Raw genomic sequence first — 24,360 nt, 5'->3', positions numbered from 1 at the left:
TGATTATCCTTATGCAACAACAACTTTTATGTTGCATGTATCCCCCATATGTTCAAACACTCTGCATTTGAAGACAACAATGCACATCTCTTCTTCGGCACATGGCCAAGGAGTGCTTCCCTCTCTGCCTCCTCACTCACACCCGTGACCCATATGCAAGAACTTCAGGAAATCCTCATTAGGGTCCTTTGGGATATGATTCTAAAACCACTTCTAAGTTAATGTTAGCAGCTGTTGCTCCTGAGTGGAAATACAAAATTCATGGCAATAAATATAAGACCCAAATACAAACAGAATCAAATTGATCCTCACAGTAAAGTACCTAGTTGGCTGGCAGGTATCAAGCTAAAAAGCAAGATTTTTGTTTCAGCACCATAACACCTTTTCTTTAAATTGCAAGACTCATATTCTGACAGGGTGAAGAGTGAAAACCATCTCCAACAGCAGGGGAGCAGATATATTAAGTGCAGTAACTCAACGAGCCTAACTTATCACTATTTATGAGAAGGAGTTGTAGGGGGTCAGAGCACAAGTGTCCACTCTGCAATAACATCATTACCTACAGCGCATCAGGGACGAGGGAGAGATGGAAAAAAGGCTAGGCTTAATGACAGCAAAGCTGTGATGCCAGTGGAAAGGACAACTACACAAACAGCAGGGATATCAACAGAGTTTAAACCACAGGCCAAGAAAGATGCCACGAAAACAGCTCAGAGATTAGACAAGCAAAAGCTGAAAGGAAAATGAAGTTCAAAAGAACACACAACTTGGTTACACCTATGCCAGTACGGCACAACATCCTGTCCCCTTTCAAATTTATGGCAAAGCTCCCATTAATTTCCGTGAGCAAGGCCTGCAAAGAATACCAGCAGCTTTAGGAGCAAATTTGGTTTTTTTATAATTCCTCTTTCAATAAACTGAAGTAGCTTTAAATAAACTGAACACTAATCTAAATAGAATTAAGCTATGATTTAATCTTTCCATGTTCATTGTGGAAGGTGCAGACTCAATCACTGTGTTTAATTGCACACATCTGTGATCTCCTAAAGAATTTTTTTAAAAACACCCTTACAAACAACCAAAGAATATGACTCAAAAACCCTACAGTCTTGTTCTCTCCTTGCCCTGTCTAAAATTGTACTCCATTGAAAAAGCGCACAAGGAGAAATCAGCCCTGCGTATGCATGCCAACACACATCGCCTAAACTTTGGGGAGGAGTGTTATCCTCAAGACTGCCAGCAAAAGCCCACAGACATGGCTTAACTTTTAACAGAAATGCAGTAGTGCAAAGGTTCTGGCTGGCAGACTGCAGGAACAGCTATTACAATGCATGGTAGGCTACATTTGTGGAACCTTTTCGTTGTCAGTGGGGTTTTTTTAAATACAAACCTGACAGGAATAAGGATTTGCTGGCTTGGTGTGTAAAAGGTTTAAAATATAAATGTGGTAATGACATCACAGGAACACATAAAAGACATGATTGAGTAGGGGTCCGCAAATACGAGGTGTGATCCCAAAGAGGAGCTGCAAAAAGTGAGGAAGGAGTAGAGAGAGAATAGTTTCATGCAGCTCCTCACATAGCAAGAGGCCCTGTCCCTGACAGCTGACTGCCCTACCTGGACAAAGGCAATCTAGGGTGCAGTACTTAAGGGTGTCCTCCTGACACTATGCTACCTCCTGCATCCAGCAAAGAATGGAAACTCTCCTTAGCCTTCCTTTAGCTGCCAGTGTGTTTATAGAAACCTTTTCTTTGCTGTCTTAAACTGCAGTGGTCAAACTTAGTTACAATTTAGGAACAATTTGGCTTTAGCTCTTCTGATTTTCTCCCTACATAGCGTCACAACATCGTTTCAGTCCCAAGGTTGCCTGACACTCCTTACCTAGGTGATATGCTCTCTTTTTTACTACTAAATCACAGAACTTTGTAAGTAACACAAATATATACATATTGGTTAATAGCCATTTTCAAATTTACAGTCTGGCTAACATACCTAGTGAGACACTATTAATAATAAATTATTTTCACAGCTCTTAACCCCAGTGATAGTATTGTCAAACAAACAGGTGGCATTTGGTAAGTCAAGGTAATCCTACCTAACATGTTGGAAAGGTGATAAACTTAATCAGTTCAGGCTCTCACATCAATTTCCTGATCACACACTTGGGAGCACTAACAGCACTAGAAACACTTAAAAACTATTAATATGCTTGTTTTAAAGATATTAAGATACTATCAGAAAATACTTTTTTTAATGAAAGCCCCTGGATATATGTCTGTATTTATCACCTTTGTAAGCAACATACAGAGGAAAAATCTGTAGCTATTCACACTATTCTGTATTAATTTAGCAGTCCCTAAAACTTGGATCTATTTAAGGAACACCAGAAGCTTACTGAAGAGGGGAACAATCCTTACCCCTAAATATAAAATTATTCCATAGAACATAAATTTCCAGAAAAAGCATCGTCGAAGAGCATTAATGAGTTTGGGTTTCTTCTCTGAAGTTGCCAGCTCTCTGTCCCACTCTCTGAAAAGAAACCAAAATCAAAACCATTAAGTTGTATGAACAAATACATGGGTATATGGCTGTGACATACTTCAATTCACTCAAGTATATCCAAAGAGATTTAGCTAAGGTGGCTAATGAAAGAAAGCTTTGCAGAGACCCCAAGAATTTGGCCTTCGTGGACTTGATAGATCAATAAAAGTTCAAACCTAGTTCAGCCACATATTTGGTAGTTTTAAATACTTGGTCATACATCACCCTGCAGGGAATTATTTCATGAAAAGGTCACATTGTATGTTTTAAAGAAACCTGCTGTACTTAAAACTGGAGTACAATAATAGGCAAATAAACCTTTTGGAGCTCTTCCAGTCTGCAAAAAAAAAAGCACTGACAAAGCATCAAAAATGTGACTTTTCTACTGCACAGCACTATTTTAAACCTTGTTGCTGGGACAATAACTTTCTTTTCAATAGTTAATTTTAGACCAGAAGCAATGTTGTATACAAAGAACGTATGTTTTGGCAAAATTCAATTCACAGTTTAAAGCACTTCTGAGAATATCCTCAACTAACTATTTTCTCAATTTTTCAACAGAATATTAAATAACCAGAATATTTCATTTATAAACTATCAAAACACATGAAGCATACAAATGTTCTCAGTAAATTCCACTGGTTTGGAATACTTATGCCACATTGCAATTAAAATTTACTAGATTGGCACAACAGTGCAGATGTAAGCTGCCCTGGAACATGAGTGAAAGCTACAACATCCGTTGATGGAGGGGAAATGGGTTTAGGCACCTCTGTTGTAAGAGTTGGTCACAAGTGCAGCACAGTTTCTAAATTAGGACTCACTGAAACTGGAAAAAGAAGAGTGGAAACCTAAATGAGGAAAGTCAGAGTATGATTTCTGCAGAAACAATTAGTCTGTCAACAGTGGTATCAAAGGAAATTAAGAATGTTATTTTATTGAAGAAAAAACAAAACAAGGTTCTACAAGGTTATTTTGGGAAGAAAGAACAGCATTTCTGCTGTCTCCTTTTTCAGGGAACCAACACTGAAACTCTGAGTCTAGCCTCGCTCATCACCCTGAGATTGTGCAGGATCTGCTGCTTCAGCTGATCTCTACAAATCTATGGTGCCTAGTGGGATTCACCCAAGAATCCTCAAAGAGCTGCTGATGTCATCACAAAACCTCACTCGAAGATTTTTAAGCAGTCTTGGGAATCTGGAGTGGTTCCAGCTGAATGGAAAATGCTGTCCCAGTTTTCAAGAAGGGCAATAAGGAGGACCCCAGAAAATACAGTCTGTCAGTCTCACTTCCATGCCCAGCAAAACTATGGAGAAGACTATTCTGGGAGGTATGGAAAAACACCTGAAAGAATGCAATCATTTGTTACAGCCAGCACAGATGGCTTCATGAGGGAAACCTGATTTCTTTTTACAACAAGGAAACCCACCCAGCGGACCAAGGGAAGCCAGTTGACATAATCCCTTAGGATTTCAGTAAAGATTTTGATACTGTCTGTCACAGCATCCTTCTGGACCAAATGTCCAGCACTCAGCTAGATAAACACTTCATGTGATGGGTGAGCAGCTGGCTCATGAGTCAGGCACAAGGGGTTACAGTGAATGGGGTGACATCAGACTGGTGACCTGTCACCAGTGGGGTTCCACAGGGCTCCATCCTTGGCCCTGTGCTCTTCAACATCCTCATAAATTACTTGGATGCAGGACTGGAAGGGAGACTGAACACGTTTGCAGACAATACAAAACTGGGAGGAGCTGTTGACACTTTTGAGGACAGGGAGGCTCTGCAGAGAGGCCCTGACAACACAAGGAACAGGGAAACCATCAACCATGTGAAATTCAACATTGGAAAGTGCTGGTTCTGCACCTGGGATGGGGCAGCTCTGGATGTACAGACAGACTGAGGAATGAGATGCTGGAAAGCAGTGCTGGAGAAAGGGGCCTGGGTGTCCTGGTTGATGACAAGTTGAATTTGAGTCAGCAGTGCCCTGGCAGCCAGGAGGACAACCTGTGTCCTGGGGTGCATCATTGCCAGGCAAGGGAGAGGATTGCTCAGCCCTACTCTGCACTCCTGCAGCCTCATTTTGAATATTCTGGACAGTTGTGGGTGCTGCAACATAAGAAAGATATGAGAGAGTGTCTATAGTAGGGCAACAAAGATGGTGAAGGGCCTTGAGGGGAAGTAATATGAGGAGCGGCTGAGGTCACTTGGTCTGTTCAGCCTGGAGGAGACTGAGGGGAGACCTCACTGCAGTTACAGCTTCCTCATGAGGGGAAGAGGAGGGGCAGGCACTGATCTCTTCTCTCTGGTGACCAGTGACAGGACTTGAGGAAACAGCAGGAATCTGAGTCAGGGAAGGTTTAGGTTGGATATTAGGAAAAGATTTTTCACCCAGAAGGTGTTTGGGCATTGGAACAGGCTCCCCAGGGAAGTGGTCACAGCACCAGCCTGACAGAGTTCAAGAAGCATTTGGACAATGCTCTCAGGCACATGGTGTGATTCTTGGGGATATCCTCTTTAGGACAACGATTTGGACTTGATGATTCTTCTAACTCAGCATATTCTGTGATTCTGTGATCAATGGAAGATATCACAGGTACCTGTATATGGTAATTTAGACCATCTAGGTTGTACACCTGACCAGGGATCCCAGTCACATCCAAAGTACAACTGTGTGCAATCAGCTTGCACCCAACATTATTTAAACATTTAATCCAAAAGCTTTGTAATGAAAATTGCAGTGTGATTCCTGAAACAAATTTATTTAATTAACTTTTCATACCTTTCCAGTTTCTCAGAAAGATTATCAGCAGAGTCTGCAGAAGGGATCTGATAAATATCTGACAGCTCCAATCGTCGTCTGTAACCCTTTTTCAAAATCGGGTTTGTCCATCTAAGCAAATATTAAAAAAAAAAAGTTAGGAAAAAATATTCTAGCATTAATACTGGAGTTGCTTTGTCTTACCCTGAGTATTTTATCCACAGCACCCAAGTATGTCTAAGTGCACATGCATTCACGTACACACACATATATGACATGATACAGAGCAGTCCTGTATTATATTTTAAAAACTATATTGAAAAATATAATACTAAAAGCATAATGGTGAAACTCCTGCATTTTATAAGTTTTGGAGTGGGTTCATGCCCCAAACTTCCTACTGAGTCAGCAGGAGACAAAAGAACAGGGGATTGAAACCTCTGTACTGCATTTTCAAATATGCTGTGTGCTATGTCCATATAAATGAATAATAAATCAGAACTATAGTGAAGTGGAGATGTAAGTTTAATTCCTATCTGTTCTGCTCTGGGCAGACCCCACCTGGAGTCCTGTGTCCAGCTCTGGGATTCTCAGCACAGGAAGGACAGGAACTGTAGGAGTGAGTCCAGAGGAGGCCACAAAGAGGATTAGAAAGATGGAGCACCTCTCCCTATGAAGCAAGGCTTAGAGAATTGGAATTGTTCAGACTGGAGAAGAGATGGCTCTGGGAGAATCTTAGAGCAGCATTCCAGTATTTAAAGGGAGCCTCTGGGAGAGCTGGAGAGGAACTTTTTACTAGGGTGTGTAATGATAGGACAAGGGCAAATGGCTTTAAACTGAAAGACAACAAGCTTAGACCATTCAAGGCAAATTTGGATGCAGCTTGGAGAAACCTGGTCTATTGGAGAGTGTCCCTACCCATGGCAGGGGGGTTGGAACCCAGTGATCTTTGAGATCTCTTCCAACACAAGCCATTCTATGATTCTATGACATTCTACATTGCAAATTCATTTAACAACACAAAGCTTGCACAAGACTCTCCATAAGATCTTCATTGTGTCCATTATATACACATATTTTGCATTTGTTTTGTCAAATGTCATGTTTAAAATTTTAATACCAATTTAAATGGCATGCTGAAACACAACAAAGCAGGAAAAGACTAGTCCGATTGGCTACCCTGTAGGGTAGACCTTTATAAGCCATGAGTAATTTTATCAAACAATTTTTCTCCAAAAAGCCTATGAATCCCCAAGGACCAACGTACAAAATTTTTCTTCTACAAAATTTTCACCAGATTCTGTTCAGAAATCTTTTTGAAAGCAAAAGACTAGATCAAAATATAAGAACTATTTTGAACTAATGATACATTTTGAAACTATTTGAATTTCTGCTTTACTGTAATCAATTAAAAAATATTTCCTTAAAAAAATGAAGTGCCTGCAAAAGAAGTAGCTTGTGGTTGATTGCTATCACACTTCCATATGTAAACCAGAGTTTGTAAAAACCCCTGCATGATTCATGATTATGATAAAATTCTGCAAAACCTCAATAATTTCAAAATTTTTGTTTTAAACTGTTTTTATAGACAACAGGTAAAAATCCACAAAATATATGCAATAATATTTTCCATAGTCACTTAGAAAATACAAATAGCTTATTGGATATGCTTACCTGTATGCCTGTAAGAACATTTGTCATACACACAATGTAATCTGCATTCTCAATTGCAGCCTCTGAAGGCGCAAAAAAATTGATACAAAGGTGAAAACCATCATTGAGCACTACAAAAGTGCAAAAAGGCCTTAACACAACAGATGAAGACTACTTGTGTGCAATTGTGTGCACAAACAGGCACACTTGAACATTTACTTTTATGAAGTTATGAATTGCATGAGACACCAGTCTATAATCCCCATAATTCAGTAAAGTACCAAGATATTTCTCAAGTGCATGGTTATATCACACCCACTGCAAAGAGAATATGGCCTAAGAAATTGAAGGAGTATCCTTCATTTCTGCAATAATAGTATGGTTTCAGATGAATTATATGGCTTCTAGCTCAGTCTTTCATACCACTGTAGCTGAGAAATAAGTGATTCGTGTATGTCATAGGAAGGGAGCTAGGAGAGTTCACTTTGTAGAGTCACTGGATTCTCATTTTATCATTTGGAGATGATAAAACATCCATAAACTTTACAGCTATGGGAAATAGGGGACAATATTTTTCAGGGATAAAATAGATTAGAAGAAAACCTTTGAATGTCATGTAACACTTATGTGAAAGTCTTTCATGGCTACTGCAAATGGTGTATCAGGTACTGATTTGTATTTTGACAGCTCCTGAAGACAGAAAGGAGTAGTTGCTATAGGCTTTGTGCACATCTTGTGGAGAACTGGCTAATCCCTGTCTTCAGGAGCAGAAACTCTCATGAGTTCCTGTTCTCAGCTTCACCAATGTCCTGTATATGTAGATATTTCAGTAATGGCAGAATGAATACAAGTTATGGGATATAAAACCACTACTGCAACTAATGCAAGTAAGTAGCTGTACTTCCCAGGCAACTTCTTTAATTCACAACACTGTAGCTAAGTAATAACCTTCCTAAGCCCCTTAATAATGCTTTGAGACTGCAATAAGCAATTCCCAACCTGACAAAAGGTAAGTGCTTTACAATTTCACTTTGTATGTTTTGAGAAAACATTTTTTATTACACTGTTTCCCTCTACATATTTGATGTTATTTATAGTTTCAGTTAACATCAATCTTGGCATTTTGCCACAGCCCAAACTAACAAAATGTGACTGCATTTAGAAAGAGAGCTGAGTGACTGTATTATCATTTGGGCAAGGCAGCACTCTTAGCAGATCTAGTGTACTTCTAGAAATGTCTCTTGTTTTACTCTGTGCTTAACTTTGTGATAACAAGGTGTATTTATCATTGCCATCAAAATTATGTGGTCCCTAAACTACCCTTCTCTCCCAAGTCAGCATTTGATACAGACTTATGCCATCCTCATCCTCATCCCACCGCATATCACGGTAGCTGCAACTGTGCTAGATAAACTCCTCCAGCCAGCTAAAGGAGCAGTGCTGACACCTTCCCTGGGGACCCCCCAGTCTGCAGCCAGGTTCCTACTGCAAGCTCCTGGCAGGGCTTGCACAGAGATGTTCATCTCCCAGCTGCCTTGGCCCTGCTTGGAAGTCCCACCCCAAACAGACCTGGCCAATTTGTGCACTGTGCCAAGAGGCTTCAGGCTGGAGTGGTAATCATGGGAGGAGCTAGCCTGACGTGTGGTGTTTGTCTCAAGGTAGATTTTCAACAGCTGCTTGAGTTGTGCTGTCAAGAACTGTGGGAGACAGTTTGTGTTTTATTAAATGGAATATACTAGACCAAACCCACATAAATATCTCACAAAACCAATTTTTTTGCCAGATTCCTATAACATTCCTATAGCCATTATGTTCTAGGTTCTTTGCAAAGAATTGAAATGCAAAATGACAATGAATTTATTTTAACTGGCAATATAATCTGTAGTTATCGATGTTTTCATAACACTAGGTGACATAGCTCAGTCAGTGTTTGTGAATGAATATGGGTCTTTTACTTTTTTGGCGTATTGGAAACAATTTGTCAGTATTAATGCTGAGGTTTTTCCTGAAGTTGTTGAGAAAGAGAAATTTATTCTGAATAGAAGAGACCAAGAAGGAAGGGAAACAGATTGGCTTTACAGCATTATGTTAGCAAATGCCATCGGATTACTGGCTGGCATTTAATGAACTCTTTCACAGAGAAACCTGTAGTGCTGAGAGAGTTTTGCCACTAACTAGGAATGTTATTATGGGTACACACATATGAAACCCAGCAGGGAACAAGTTTCAAGGATGTAGAGTAGGAAAGAAGAAAAGAAGGCAAGGTCTGTTATCTACTATCTGTAGTATAACATAAATTATGAACTTTATATGTAAATATATATATAACTTACTGTTTGGTAGATTTCTAATGACCATTCCTTTGTCATTTACTTAAGCAGTATGTAATAGATTTCTTGTTACAGCTATTGTTTTCTACAGCATGTTCAGATTCATCTCACTCAAGCAAATTGTATCAATAGGACAGCTGTCTTTGGCTTTCCAGAGAGTATTAACACAGACAATTTGTCAATAGGATTTGACTCTCCTGTAAGGCTGCTTTACATGTCACTGAAGACAGAAGGAGCATCTGTGTTGCTAAGCCAACTGCTCAGATCGTCTTCCTGAGCACAGGAATGCCCCAGCTCCGTTGGGCTCTCCAGATCAAGAAGCACAGTTTGCTGAGACAGTAACAGGACAGTGGTGCTGGGCTGCCCAAGACCAGGAAAACAGAGCAGCTTTCCCACAAGGGTCACTGATCAGACTGGTACCATTTTAACAGGTGCTCTGTGCAAAACACAGCAACCTCTACTGAGCAGCACAGAGGTGACCACGGCTTCACTCCCTTCTACAAAGCATTAATACCTGTGCAAAATATAGTTAAACACAGTGACTGCAGCTCCCAAGGAACTGGACCTAAAATTCAATGGAGAGAGCAAGAATAGTGCCTCTGGCTTTAACTTGTCCTTCCTCCTAACAGTTACAGAGGAGGTGGGGGGGGGGGCAGGAGGAGGGAACATAATCAAGCCATAATTATGATGCTTTGGAACCCAAGATTTACAAGATGCTTGAAGATCCATGAATTCTCACCAACTGCACGAGAAGGCTGAGGTACCATGTAGATCTCAGACACTCCCAAAGAGTCCCTCTGACCAGACTACGTCAGAGGCTCTGCACAACCATCCTCCCCCGAAAGATATCCATCACTCCAGTGGCAGCAAATTGTAAATTATTGCTTACTTTCTATTGGAAGTCACTCTAGTACACCCAAAACTGCTTCTCCAGAAGAGTGCCTGCACCACCAGCTGTCTTCTCTGAGCATCCTGTGATGCAGCAGTAAAAGGTGACCCTAGCTTTTCGTGATCCTTGCTAACAGATGGGACAAGTCAGCATGCCCATAGAGCACAACAGCCTTCTTCCTGTTCCCTGCCCCTTGGTTACACAGTAGGGTTGCAGTTACTTTGTTTTCAATAGTAACCTACTGAAATAGTATGTTACATATTCTGAAAACTATATTAACTTTAGCATTTCCCCCTTTATAAACAAAAAAAAATGCAATATAGTTTAGTATTTGAATATAATTATTGCAGGGTTTCAACAACAAAAGTAAATGCAGATCCTATGATTTCTGGTTTGCTGCTGTTGTTTTTTTCCCCATATCACAAAAAATTTAAGATTTTAATTTCTTCACTAATAAACAAATCTTCCCCATGAGGTGTTATTTGACATGGAAAGTATTTAGCTGCAATATTATTGACTCTGCCACTAGCTGTGAGCAGCACCATTTTAAGAATACTCAATGTTCTGTTGAAACCCCAGGATTTCAATAGCAAATCTTAATTAGGATTACGCCACAGCAATTTTTGGGGAAGTCTTGTCTTTTATGCCCAATTTTTGTGAAGTGACACTTGTTCAAATTATTATCTAATTTCTAAATGCTTTTTTTAGCAGATATTCTATACTTTTTTCCTTGCAATTAGTAAGGTAGTCAAAATATTTCAGTTTGCAGAAGTACTGAGAGATATTTGAAAGAAAACAAAGCACATCAGGGGATAGCTTGTGCAAGATGGAAGGACAGAGCATATTAATTGTATTGCAATCTGTCAATTGTTTAGGTACCAAAGTCAAGTGTAAGACATGCTTCAAATATTTCTTTAACAAAGCTAACAAAACAACAGTGGTGGTGATGTACTAGGAACAAGGCTTGCAAGGCTGTTTCAACATATACCTACAGTTAGACTGACTAGGGGAGGATGTTCCTTCATCTTCACTCTTTTTCTCAATTATATATCCCTCAGTAAGAAAAAGAGAAATATTTTTTTTTCTCCTAGTCTTTTGAAAGAACAAGGAACATTACAGAAAGTCAGCTTCAGCAGAACTGTGGCAGAGCAGTGCTATTCCTGATTTAATTGAATTTTAAAATCTTCCAGATGTGTCACTAAGTGATAGCAACACATTTCACCAATTTAGCACTTCACTCTGTTAGCCATGCATTTTTAAGGTATTTTTCATAATAAAATAGCATAGAGTTGCACATCAGGTGCAATGGCCCTTTTCAAAACTATAATTTGTTCCAACCCTAATGACTGATAGTGGTCAGTTATAAACAAACGGGTGAACACAGTTGCATTTTATTTAATTTTAATACCAAGTATCAAAATGTAAATTACCATTACAGTAATATGGAATCAACCCTGGATTAGGTGCTGCTTCTCTTACTACTTGCTCTTTGCCATTTTCTCTGTCTCCTGGTATTTGATGGTATTTGATTCCTCAGCATCATCCTTGCAAAATAATAGGAAAATGCCTCATATCTTTTGATTTCCAAAACAGTCTGGGGCTTTCAGCAAAGCAGCCTTGGGGGGATCTTTGTAGTTTTGTTTTCTTTGTATTTATTACCTATAGAGAAATAAAAGCATTCCAGAACTTACAGACTAACTTTAAAATGAGTTAAGATGAAATTTATAGTGAGATACAAGAATGACTCCAATACAACAAAGGTTCACATCCTTTATTTTAAAAGTTGAGAGGAAAAATAAAGGATAAATACCAACATTAAAATATGGGAATGTACCTAAACCCAAGTACCTTTACCAGCTGTCACTTAGGATTTCTCCTAAGGCACAACCTTGCTCACGGAGTCAAGACATTTGTATTGCAACAGCTCACCCCAAGCACTGCCTTTCAGGATCAATTCCCCCTTCCTACCTATCCTCTCCTGAAAGAAGAATGCTTACCCGTATCTGACAGGCATGAAGCTTCTGGTTTAAAATGAAAAACAATGCTGTTTCAAAATATGTCTTAAATGTTACTCCTAATTTGGGGAGTTTCATGACAATGCAGCCTTGGATTAGTTCTTTGCTGACTGAAAAAGCTCATGCAGATCCTTTTGCTTATAAGAGAGGGACTGATATGTAAACAGCCTCTGAGTTCTTGCTTGTCTCACTCAGGCATACCCTCACTCTCATGGAAGGCAGTTGAACTGCATCTACAAGTTCACATGGCAAAATTGGGCAATGTGTTTCAATATGTCTCCTTATATATTAGTTAAATTTCACCTTTAACTCACTGATTTCTGAGGATATAATGTGACACATCATTACCTGGATGTCAAGTTGGAACCATCCTGCCTCCACAACTATACCTACACACGTATGCTGCAAAGCTGGGGGATGGGTGAAGAGAAAAAACATAAACCAAGATAACAGCCACCTGTAGAAACCTCTTGCAATAAGTCACACTATTCTCTCCACTTCGAAATTTCGCATATCCAAAAATGTAGATATGCAGAGACTTAGATTCTTCAGTATGAAAGAGGTAATAATTGTTCACTGCAGAAATATTCTGAAATAACTTCATCACACCAGAAATATTCTTGTGCAATCACAGTTCTGGACAGGAGATTTCAGGCAGATTGCACTGACTCCACCACATGTTCCTAGGACAAATCCCAATCCTTGTATATCCCACTTTCCTCTCTACAGAACTAGTAGGGAAACTTTAACCCATCCTTTGTGCTATCTGCATAGACTTTAAGATCTTCAAAACAGACTTCCTTATCAAATATTTTGCTTAGCACACAGGACTTCAAGTTTCTGTCAGTGCATTTAGAAGCCTCTGTAATACAGATAATAAATCTACTAACCATATCATTGCCTACAGTACTAAAAAAAATGAAGGATTTGGATGGATTACTTCCTATCTCACCAAAATCAAATAAGCATGTAGAAAATAACAAGGTACAGATAGGTCTGCAAATATTTCAAACGCCTGATAATTTATTTTGAGTATCAAGATAGTAAGTCTTCCTCCTGCAGGAAGAAAACAGACTTTAAATATATTTCAGAAGTCAGGTGGAACTTGATCTAGGCATCTGGGCTATAGAGTTATAAAGCAGCCAGAGAAGGTCCCTGTGCTACACAGGGTTTGCACTTTTGGTCATTAGACCAAAGATGCAGCATCAGACTGAGACAAGGACACAATTTAGCCTTATTGGTAAAGAAGGTATTCCTATGACTGAAATTACTTGAAGTGTAGGAGACTCTACATCTTTTCTCCAGTTCACTTCAAGTTTCACATTTTACCTTGAAAGCAGCAATAGAAGTCAAGTTTTCAGAAGGAGTCCAAAACTTGCATTCACACCTTTGAACTATCTGACTTTCAGAAGCTGACACCTTGCAGGTTTAGACAGGTCTGAAGGACTGGCAGACCAGCAGGTCTCCAAGGACCACGTGTGGCAACAGACAAATGATCAGGCAGCTTCACAGGGCCATAATCTGTGCTTGGTTATCACCAACAGCCAGAATTTACAATTGCCTGGGATCAGTGAAAGGCAGCTCATCAGGGCTGTAAAATATACTATAGAAAAATTGCCTTGTGTAAGTGTCTGAGCTGACTGTCCCAGAAACTGAGGCATAACACTGTGCCATTCACCTGCTCCTGTGCACAGAGGCTCCTTATTCAAAGAGGAAAGATGACCAAAGCTAGGTATTGATAAGGGAGGCTCCAAATATATATTGGTTATGACAATTTCCAGACCCCTGCCCTCCAAAGTGAAATTTATAGACATGAATTAGGACTTTAAGCTTCCTATACATAATCTGGGACTTTTAGGAACTCAAGACAGTTTCAGGAGAACCTTAGAGTATAAATGTACGCATTAAATCCCAAACTTCATCAGGAAAACACAAGATTTTTCAATTCAAGAATGAAAATCCTGAGTAACTTGTTGGCATTGAATTCTAAGACACACAGTTCAAGGATAGAGCAGGGGCTGCCCGGGGAAGATAGCTCTGGCTTTAGCTCCTTTCTCTGAAGGGAATCAATTTAATTCTCATGAAAATGCCTTTTCAAACCAGAAACTATCTTGTACAAGACACTCTTAAACTTGAGATTACGACTGAATTAAACTAGAAAGAGTGATAGAATAATATTACTGTAGCATATGGGCTAAGTACTTTCAAAACTTAAGTCCTGAATTCTATTATCCACCTTAAAGGTTATTAGCAGACTTCTAAAGAAGTCTCACACCAGGAATTAGGACTTGCAGAGAAGTTTTCTATTCAGAAGAGTACAGAGTCACTCTTGATTTGTGCTCTAAAAAGCAGCTAGCCAGAGACAGAGAACTAGAACATCTTCACTGCCAAACACTGGTAACACTTGGTCCTACCTCCTAGAAGAGGTGAGGTATAGAACTGAATTCATTTTTGTAGCCCTCACAACACACACAAGGCAGAAGAATTAATCCAACATTTATCCTGTACTGGCTAAATTGTTCTAGGAACCACAGGACAGCTCTATATTGCATAGATTTCTTTTTCTCTGGTTTGGAATGCAAGAAGCAACTAGAGCAGATCTGATTCACTGAATCCCTGAGCAGACTTGACACAGAAGGTGAGTTAGTTTGTATTTCTCATTTGGATTTAATAATGAATCAGGCACTAGAGTACTAGGTCTTGCCAGGAGTTGTCATGTTTGATAGGTACCAAAGAAAAAGTATATGCTTAAAGAGTTGGACAAAAGCACAAGGATTACTTTTTGAGAACTCATATTTTAATATCTAAAGTTGCATGTAAAATAAAAATAATGAAGTCAGAATTGTCCCATAGCTGCAGCCATTTCTGAAACTCCAGCAATAACTCTGTGTGCCAGTTCTCAGATAAAAATTGATTAATTAACAAGACTTCCTTATCTCAGTTAATTTTCAATAAAAACTAGAGGATTGCAAAGTAGCCCAATATTGTTTGTGACAAAAGGTATGGCCTTGACCCTTCAAAACCCCAAAATTCCAAAAGAAAATAAGTAATTGTTATAAAGACAACAGTGAAGCTTCACAATTAAGTTAAGCATATGATGATCTGACTGCTTCCGCACAAAACTGTTTTCTTTAAGCAAGGTATAAAGTTGCCAATGAACAGAAAGAATGTTTTGCATGTGGTTGGGAACAAAAGAAATCAACTCTGAAAATGTAACAAGGAAAATACAACAAAACATTAAACAATCTCTGAAGCCCCAAACTCTCAGTATCTAATGTTTTCTAAGTGTCTCCCTAACAGAGGATCTCAAACCACTTGTTTTCACACCTTGTTTCTTAACCACTAAAGCTCAGTTTTTAAACCAAAATTGTTTAAAATTTAGGATGAAAGTCAATTTCTAATTTTAAATACTTTCTATCATGACCACTCCTAGCAATTATCCTTTTTTTGCCCCAGTAGTATCACCATCACTAATACAACAAAAAGGTAACACTATAAGATACTACTCGTTGCATACTAAGATGTTTTTCACTCTTTTATTGCATAAAGAATTATGAAAAAAGGTCTAAACAATACTGAAACATGTATAAATTATTCAATTATGAGCAGAGAAGTACATTCTGATTTGAACACATTAAACCTATCACTCCTGGTCAAACAGGATAGATTATGAAGCAATAAACCCCTGCCAATAGGTTTACACATGTATAGCTGATAACAGCTGGTACAATATTAAATACTAATACATTTATCAGCGAGATTTACTGAATAATCATAGCTAATACTATAATATTATTTCTGCCAACATGATCTTCAACTTATCACATCACATTCAGATTGGTACTTCACGTATAAATGCATTGCAGACTCATAAAAGTTACTTCAGTAAAACATGTCCTGTGTTGTACTTGATAGCAACTATTTCATTATCACTGGAAAAATGCAATCTCTCTCCATACATCTTTTTCCATTTCTTTTCTCTAGTTAATATACATCATAAACTTCTCCTTAACTTCATATACTTCATTATTATCACTTTGGTTACAGTCACCTGACCAATAGCTGGTACAATATAATGCATCACACATGATAAACATGATTAAAACATCATTTAATTGACTTAAAGACTGTGATTTAAAAGATGAGCTCAGGCCTCAGGATGGTTAATTATGTACTTAATGAGCAGGAATTGCATCTGGTTTCAGACATGGAAACTTTCACTATGGTAAGAATCAGAAATATATTTGCTTTATCTTATTGGGTTTTTTCTTCACACCTTCAAAACCCTAGGTTCTATGATGATAAATTTAGAGAAGCTTATGAATAAATAAAATTAAATAGAGCAAGTGGCCTCTCAAGCAATTAAATTTAATTAATTATTTCAATAATATAGACTTATTTCCTACCAATTTCTGTCTTATACTTGACAGGAGCACAGACTGAAGCATCATTTATGGAGAATTTGTGATTGCTTGCGCTCCTGTCATGCATATTCTCTGCTTCTAACAGTATTTGGCAGCAAGCATGACTTCTTTCCCACTGCAGCACCACTGGAGACAAACTACAGGATCATTACTTTTACCTGGATGTTTGTAAAACTTCAGGAGCAGGTTATATTTGGGATCATTCCCCTCTATCATATCTGGCTAAAATGAGCCAAAGGTGGGGAAACAGGCAACCAGTGACTCATACAGACTCCCTTCCACTAAGAAATTTTAAAAAAAGTTACAGACCAACCTGCTGAAAGCTATCCCAAAAGGATTTAAAAGTGAGCTAAAAGCCCTCCGTTTGTCAGGCAGAGACCTCATGACAATGCTATAGTTTTACACCATGTGCTCTCGTTTCTGTCATCATGTTTACATCCTACACAAGTTTTCCCCCTGCCCTTCCTTGCCATGCAAAAGACCCTCCAGTAACAAAAGGGGGAACCAGTACTCTGGTAAAACCAGTGCTGTGTGGGCCAATGCCAAAAAGATTATTTGCTCTTTTCAGTTCACAGTGTCATTTCCAGCGATGTCACATAAGACGTATTCCGCTTCCATATTGTCTTACAAAGTGCATTGTACCCGGGCACTGGTATTGGCTCCTTCTCTTTTTATTTGAAGTTTTTAGAAAGAAAAGGCACTTGGAAGTTTGCTTGTAAGAGAATGTTTTCAAGGCTTACAAGGGACTGTTTCCAGTAAGATCATATATTATGCTTGCACATTGAGCAAATGCTAAACACTCAAAGAGCCGAACAGAAGGAATCCTTGTTCTGAGAGCATTTCCCCTCTGCTCCCTACCACCCCACTGTGTTCTCAAAGTTTACATGAAATAACAGATTAACTGGTTGAGCAATTACCAAAGGTTGCTCAAATTATGTCATAAATTCATCTGTCCGGGTCCAGCAAAGGTTTATGACACCTGACAGAGCCCATTCCCGGTGCTAAAACCCCAGCAACAACAACAAAAAAGAGGGATCTGATCAACAAGCGAGACTCCCACCGCTCTCCGCACAGCCCTTTCCCGAGCTGAGAAGGGCCCGGTGCCCGGTTCCCCTCCCGGGAACGCGGAGCGGGCCGGGCAGGGGGCGCGGAGCCCCCCGGAGCCCCCGCCCGCCGCCGCCCCGCCCGCGCCCCGCCGCACCGGGGCTCCCACCTGAAGAAAAGTTTGGAGAAGATGTTCGCCTTTTCCAGGGGAGATCTCTGCATGGTGAGGTGAGGTGAGGTGCGGTGCGGTGAGGTGCGGTGAGATGCGGTGAGCGGGGAACCGGAGGCAGCCGCTAATCGCTGACGCCTCGCTCGCCCACTCCGCTCCTGCGGCTCTCCCACCTTATCCGCCCGGCCGCTCTGATGTCACCGGCCGCCTCCTGCCCCGGCCCCTCTCCCCGCCTCTGCTTTGCCCCGGTTCAAAGGCGGGCGGGCTGGGGCCCCAGCCCGTGCGCTGCCGCCGCCGCCGCTCCTCCCCCGCCTCCCCGCCGCGCCCGGCTCCGCGCACCGGGCGCGCCCCGCCGCTCCCCCGCACCCTCTCCTCCCCGGCTCCCCGACGGCTCCCGCCCAGCCCGTTACCTCCACCTGCCGACTCAGCCGCCCGATCACCCCGCTCCGGGTGCCCAGCCTCTTCCTAGCGCTAAGCCCCTCTTCTGACCGAGTGCCGAGGGGGGAAACCACCCCTCCAGATGGGTGTTCTGCCCTCGGTCCGGGGCAGTGAGGACAGCGCGGCGAGGACAGCCCCGTCGGGGCGTGGACACCCCCTCGCCCTGCCGAGCGCGCAGCTCCCCAGCACGGCAGAGCCCGTACCAGTACACGGGGAGCCTGCTTGCCACCCCCGGGAGCCGCGGGAGCCGCGCTGTAGCGGGGTTTGCCCGGGTGGGTACCCGGGGCCGGGCCCCCTTCCACCGCCCTGCACCGGAGCGCGGTGCCGCGGGCGTGCGGAGCGGCGCACGGGCGTAAGGCAGAGGGCATCCCAGGCAAGGGTGCGGGGCAAGAGCGGTCATACCCACCTTAAAATACACTTGCTTCAGTTTTTAAAGTTCTCTGTCAGGCCCGTACCCGAACCGAGAGGAATGGGAACTGAAGTTATGCCTTTAATGAGTTTAGCTCCAACACCCAGATCTAACACTAAGCCTGCTTCTGAAGCTTTATATGTTTGACATACAAACAAAATCACTGCTTTAATGGCGCATAGCAGAAAACATACTTGAAAGAGACAAACATGACAAGAAGCAAGAAAAAATACCATGTGATTTAATTCTGTGGAGGATTTAATTTTATTTGTTGCTTTATTTTGATATTTACACACTCCATCGTCCTTTCATTTCTGTAACGTAAAAAAAAAAAAATACGGATGGAAAAGGCCATGCCTTCTTAATCATGCAGCCGCTGTCCTCTAAACCGGCTCCGTAAAGAAGAGAGCGTACTTTTTACGGACTTATAGCTTGCGCTACAGTTTAACCAGCTGTTACTCTTTGCAAACTTTGCAGACACTTTTTATTTCAACGTTTCTCCCTACACCCCGCTGTGCTTTCATAAAGAATTTCTCTTTGCCTTGACAATACTTCCTCGTAGATTGCCGAGCCAATAAGTGCCCTCTTACCCTGTCACCGCACCGGGCTCCTTTGTGTCTCTCCCTCGAATCCTTCCCGATTCTGCATTATTAATGACAAAACCAGTAAGAAACGCGGGGCAGGCAGGACTCCAGGAAACTGTCCGCATTTTATCATGTCCTCACACAATACGTAGAGGCAGGGCTAAATCCGCCCGGGCTTCAGGACAGCAGCGCGGAGCTCTTCGGCATCCTGCCACCTAGTGGAGCCGGGCCCGGGCCGCCAGCCCATCCCGCACCGCACCGCACAGCACTGCACCCTGTACTGCACTGTGCACCCCACTGCACCCTGCACTGTACTGCACACTGCACTGCACCCCGTACTGCACCCTGTACTGTACTGCACATCCCAGTGCAGCCCATACTGCACCATGCACTGCACTACACCCCGTACTGCACTCTGCACACCCCAATGCACCCTGTATCGCACCGTGAACTGCACCCTGTACTGCACCCTGCACTGCACTGCACCCTGTACTGCACTGCTCTGCGCACTGCACTGCACCCCATACTGCACCACTCACTGCACTGCACCCCCGTACTGCATTGAACTGCACCCCGTACTGCACTGCACTGCACCCCCATACTGCACTGCACACTGCACTGCACACTGCACTACACCCCGTACTGCACTGCACTGCACCCCCATACTGCACTGCACACTGCACTGCACCCTGTACTGCACCATGCACTGCACTACACCCCGTAGTGCACTGCACACTACACTGCACCCCATACTGCACCCCACATCCCAGTGCACGCCATACTGCACCATGCACTGCACTGCACCCTGTACCGCACTGTGCATCCCAATGCACCCCAGCACACCCCGCACCGCACCCCGGCAGCCAGGAGAAGGCAGGACCAGCTTCTCCAGGTGTTCGGTGCCGGGTGCCCGAAGGCACCTCCCGCCGCTCCCTGATGCGGCAGTGACAGCCCGCCAGCCCCTCCAGAGGTCAGGGAGCTTAAGCAGCAATGCGAATCAGCATTCAGATCCCCCCTCTGCGGGAGCCGGGGCAAGGCTGGGGTCCCACACACTCCATAGATGGCTAAAAGAGGTTCTTTGGGTTGGCCCTGACATGCAGATCACCTAGACCGACCAAATTTTTTCACTTCATTGAAAATAGGTGAAACGTTAAAGACAGACTCAGAGAATCAACGAGGTTGGAAAAGACCTTTAAGGTCAACGAGTCAGACTGGAAAACCATTCTTCTAAACAGGACACACTAGCCTGCTACAGGCTCTGCCCCTTCGGATCTCGGGTACAAGTGCAGAAGCTGAGCAGGGGATGCTCAGCTTTTTTTTTTTTTTAATTTACATTAGAAAGTGAGGTATGTTAGTCATTTGAAACTATTAGTGGATCAGGTCCAAACTAGGTAAAATGTCAATGGGTAATGAAGTATTCTTCATAACAGTATCTCCCTGTGGCTATTATCATAAGTGCTGATTTGCACGCGCTTGTAGCAAATTTGGGACTAACAAAGACATCCCATCAATCATCGTTGATTATGTAATTTTTCTTACATGAAAAATTCCACGAACTCTCCCTAATTTTGAACATTCCTTCTCCAAACTTAGAATATTTCTTTCCCTACTTCCTTAAGAATCAGCTATGGCTATGTTCACCAAAACCCATGGAGTGACGACTTCCCTGTTCTGTGATCCAACAGTTTTGCAAATAAATTAGATACTTTCACATACACACATCCCTCAGTCAAAAATTCCTAAACTCTTGGTTTATTGTCATTTATTTATTTTTCATTCATTTATTGTCATATTTATTGTCATATTTATTGTCATATTTAATTTATTTTTCATTCATTTATTGTCATATTTATTGTCATTTTTCTCTCATGTATCCACAAAGTTTCCACTGGTACACTTCCTGGCTCATTTCAGAGTCCTAATCTTCCCCGGGATCTTGAACATACTCAGCTGACATGAATGTAAAACTTGTCATAAGCATGACTGTGAGTAGGAATAAGCTGTAGTATTTCTGTTCTTCTCTAGGGACTGAAATACCTCCAACTTAAGTATTATTTATGCATTTCATTTACACAAACTTCCTTCACTTTTACAGAAATGCAACTTGATATGCTGAGACAACAGCTACGTTATCCTTTAGATGTACCCACATCTGCCATCTATTGGACTTTACTCTGAAGAAAACACAGTGAGGTTAGAAGCATCCATGTTCATGGCAACTTAAAGTGATTTCTACCCTGGGGGCTGTACCTTGACCTCTCTCTTGCCTTGGGTACATGTTCCTATTCTGGTCCAAAGCCACCAGGCTGCATGTAAACCAGTTTAAGGCTTCTGATCTAGCTGAGAACCCCACCAGAGTGGTGCATTTTCCCTGGGATCTCAACTTAGGAGGGAGGAAACTCAGCGCTTTGCCATGGTAAGTAAGGGTAAGAAAGGCAGGGCATGGATTTGCTTGAGATACAATGAAGTCACCAAAGGAGTTTTGCATTCCCTTTCCCAGGTACAGCAGTACATTGTTTGTTTTTTAATCCAGCTGCTGCTTTTCAAGAAGAGAAGAAGATGACTGGTGGTGATTGTTCAAAGATTGGACTTTATGATCTTGGAGGTCTTTTGCAACTATAATGATTCTATGATTCTAAAAAATTAATTATATTTCGATTCTTGATTAATGTCACTGGACAAAGGGGTAGAAATTTTTAGTAGAAAGAGGAAGAGTGATCATATTGAATACAATCTCCTCAGAAAATGAAGCTAAAGAGCTGTCAGAACTAACACTTTAAGTCACTGTTTTTCTGTTGTTGCTTAAAATGAGAAAGTTCTTTGTTCAGTTTCTCAATTCTGATTTTCTGGACAAAAAAAAAGTGCTGCTCTGACTTATCATTCACATTTCTAACCAAACCCTCAATTTCTTCTGAATATTTTAATTAACTGGGACTACTTCTTTTGTTATTAATAATTTTGTTTTGCAATGTCTCATTTAACCCCAAAGAAGTCTGGGGTTTTTTCTATATTTATTTTCTAATAAAAGCAGAGAACTTTATCCACAAATCTGACACTGATCTTCCTCTCAAGCTTCCCTCTACACTCAGCTGGACCTGGGTTCCCATCATCATTCCAAGTAATTCCAGCTATGGTGGGAAGCCTTACTTCAAATCCCTTTAAAAGGATGACCTTAACAAATGGGTCAGGTATAGCTCCTCATATCTCTTACAAGCAGGGAAAGCAGTCTGGCCACTTTTCCATAGGGTAGGTCTTTAATCTGCCCTACAATTGTCAATTACAAAAAAAAGATTACTCTTGTCTCAGAGCTGTTTACACACATTAAAAAAACTCCTCAAAACAGTAAAACAGCAACAATGAAAGAACTCTGTAAACTACATTTTAAAATATATGTATAATTTATTATTCAGCACAAGCATTCTACCTGATGACATGAATATCTACTCCTAGTTGCTGAAGTTCTCACAGAAATCTTTAGTTGTGGACAAATGAGCAACATTTTACTTTTCATACTGTTTGTCGGTTTTGGCTTATACTACTATGAATTCCAAAGAGCTTCTCTATTCCCAGTAAATATACCAAAAACTGAATCCTAACCATGATAAAAGCTATGGCAGCATTCACTTAAAAAGTAAACTATTCCCAGATATTTACTAGACAAATAGTTTTTGAGTCCACATTCATAATACTTTTAGAATGCAGATGGACATGCAGAAAATGCCAGACTGACAGCTGTTAGATCCATTTCCACAACCAAAAACTGTATTCCAGTACATTGTCTTAATACTCCTAAAATTGATTCAGCCAATGCTTCAAGTATTTGCAGATAAATATTCTTAATCTGTGCACGCTGGATACTTTTGACAAGCAGAGTTATCTATGCTTCACCAGTATCTGACTATGTTAATTCAATCCATGGTCTCAAAAAATATGGAAAACAGTTTAATATCCCAGAGAAACTGAAGAGATCTTTTATGAGGCATGTGTTTCTGTGGCACAACATATGCAGCTGGGCAGTGAAGCACCAGGAAGTACCAGACCTTTCATTCTGGACAGGTAAAATGGGGAGACCCCATTTTGGTAAGATCTTACATGGAAATCACAAGAGGGAAAACAGTGAAGAATACATCACAGGCTTGGTGAAGGAATAGCAGGATAGCTGTGTGCTGGTGTTCAGTATAGTGCAACTCATACTCAATTTGCAGAGGTTGATTTTTCAGGCACTACAGGCCAACTTCTTCAAAGCACCTCAAATTCCACACAATTTTCAACAAAAATTGTAACACCACACTACTTGAAACCATCAGACAAAAGTCAGATACCTTCATATGCTGTCATTTGGTCTATGGAGTTAATAACTAGTACAAGAATACCTTTTTAAAATGGAAGGTATTTTTAAGCCTTTTGAAATTGTAGACATACAATAAGGGAAACCAAAGCGTATTATTTCATTCAGAAGCACATGATTCTGTGACAACATATTTCTATTTATACCAATGCATCAAAAAATGTATAAACTTTTAGATCTACTGAAGTGTCATTTTGATTTGCCTTTCTGCATGATCTATCAAAGTACTGAATGAAATCTTGCTAAGTTTATGTCAAATAAAGTCCTAACGGATCTAGGATCTGAACAGAGGAAGTTCAAACTTTGGCCTTGAATATATAAAAAAATTATACTACTCGTTCTTCTAAAAGATTTCTTAAAATGGTGAAAGCCCTCTGTTAGTAATTCTTGTAATATCAAGACTGGTGATGGGTTTTAACAGTTTGTTCTGAGCTTAATGATAAACAATAATTGTCTTGGCAGATAGGGTACCTGCAGTTTGAAAAAAAAAAAAAAAAGAGGGACAAATATTGAAGCTAATGGAAAAAACAACAGGCACCAAATGTAGGGTACATTTGTTCACTTTACACTTGATAAAATATTTTTGGTTCTTTGGAAGTTGCAGTAGAAAATAGTTTTCTGAAAACTTCATGATTTGTTTGCTTTCAGTCTAGAAGTAGTGAGAGGAGTTAAGAGCCTGAAAATCCAAGTCAGACAAGCTTGCAAGGTTTATGTTTCCAAAGATAGCTTAAACTTCTTCCTCTTCATACTGGCAT

General features: G+C 40.9%; 1 protein-coding gene across 6 annotated transcripts in view; it reads right to left on the bottom strand.

Annotated features, from left to right (window-relative positions):
* Positions 1-24,360, bottom strand: part of CFTR (CF transmembrane conductance regulator) — a 111,535-nt gene that overhangs the window by 71,821 nt on the left and 15,354 nt on the right. For 3 of the 6 annotated variants that reach the window (XM_063396727.1, XM_063396728.1, XM_063396732.1), the window contains exons 1-3: positions 19,264-19,521; positions 5,324-5,434; positions 2,418-2,529 (exon numbers count right to left, since the gene is read on the bottom strand). In XM_063396727.1, coding sequence (XP_063252797.1) covers positions 2,418-2,529; positions 5,324-5,434; positions 19,264-19,382 — 342 coding nt within the window. In that variant the 5' untranslated portion in view covers positions 19,383-19,521. Of the gene's footprint in view, positions 1-2,417; positions 2,530-5,323; positions 5,435-17,826; positions 18,024-18,236; positions 18,483-19,263; positions 19,522-24,360 lie in introns of those variants that run through there. The other 3 variants (XM_063396729.1, XM_063396731.1, XM_063396730.1) reach the window with 3 other exon arrangements.

Source organism: Prinia subflava, chromosome 4 (assembly GCF_021018805.1).
Source record: "Prinia subflava isolate CZ2003 ecotype Zambia chromosome 4, Cam_Psub_1.2, whole genome shotgun sequence".
Taxonomy (NCBI): Eukaryota; Metazoa; Chordata; class Aves; order Passeriformes; family Cisticolidae; genus Prinia; species Prinia subflava.
This window is presented reverse-complemented; position numbering and strand designations above follow the sequence as displayed.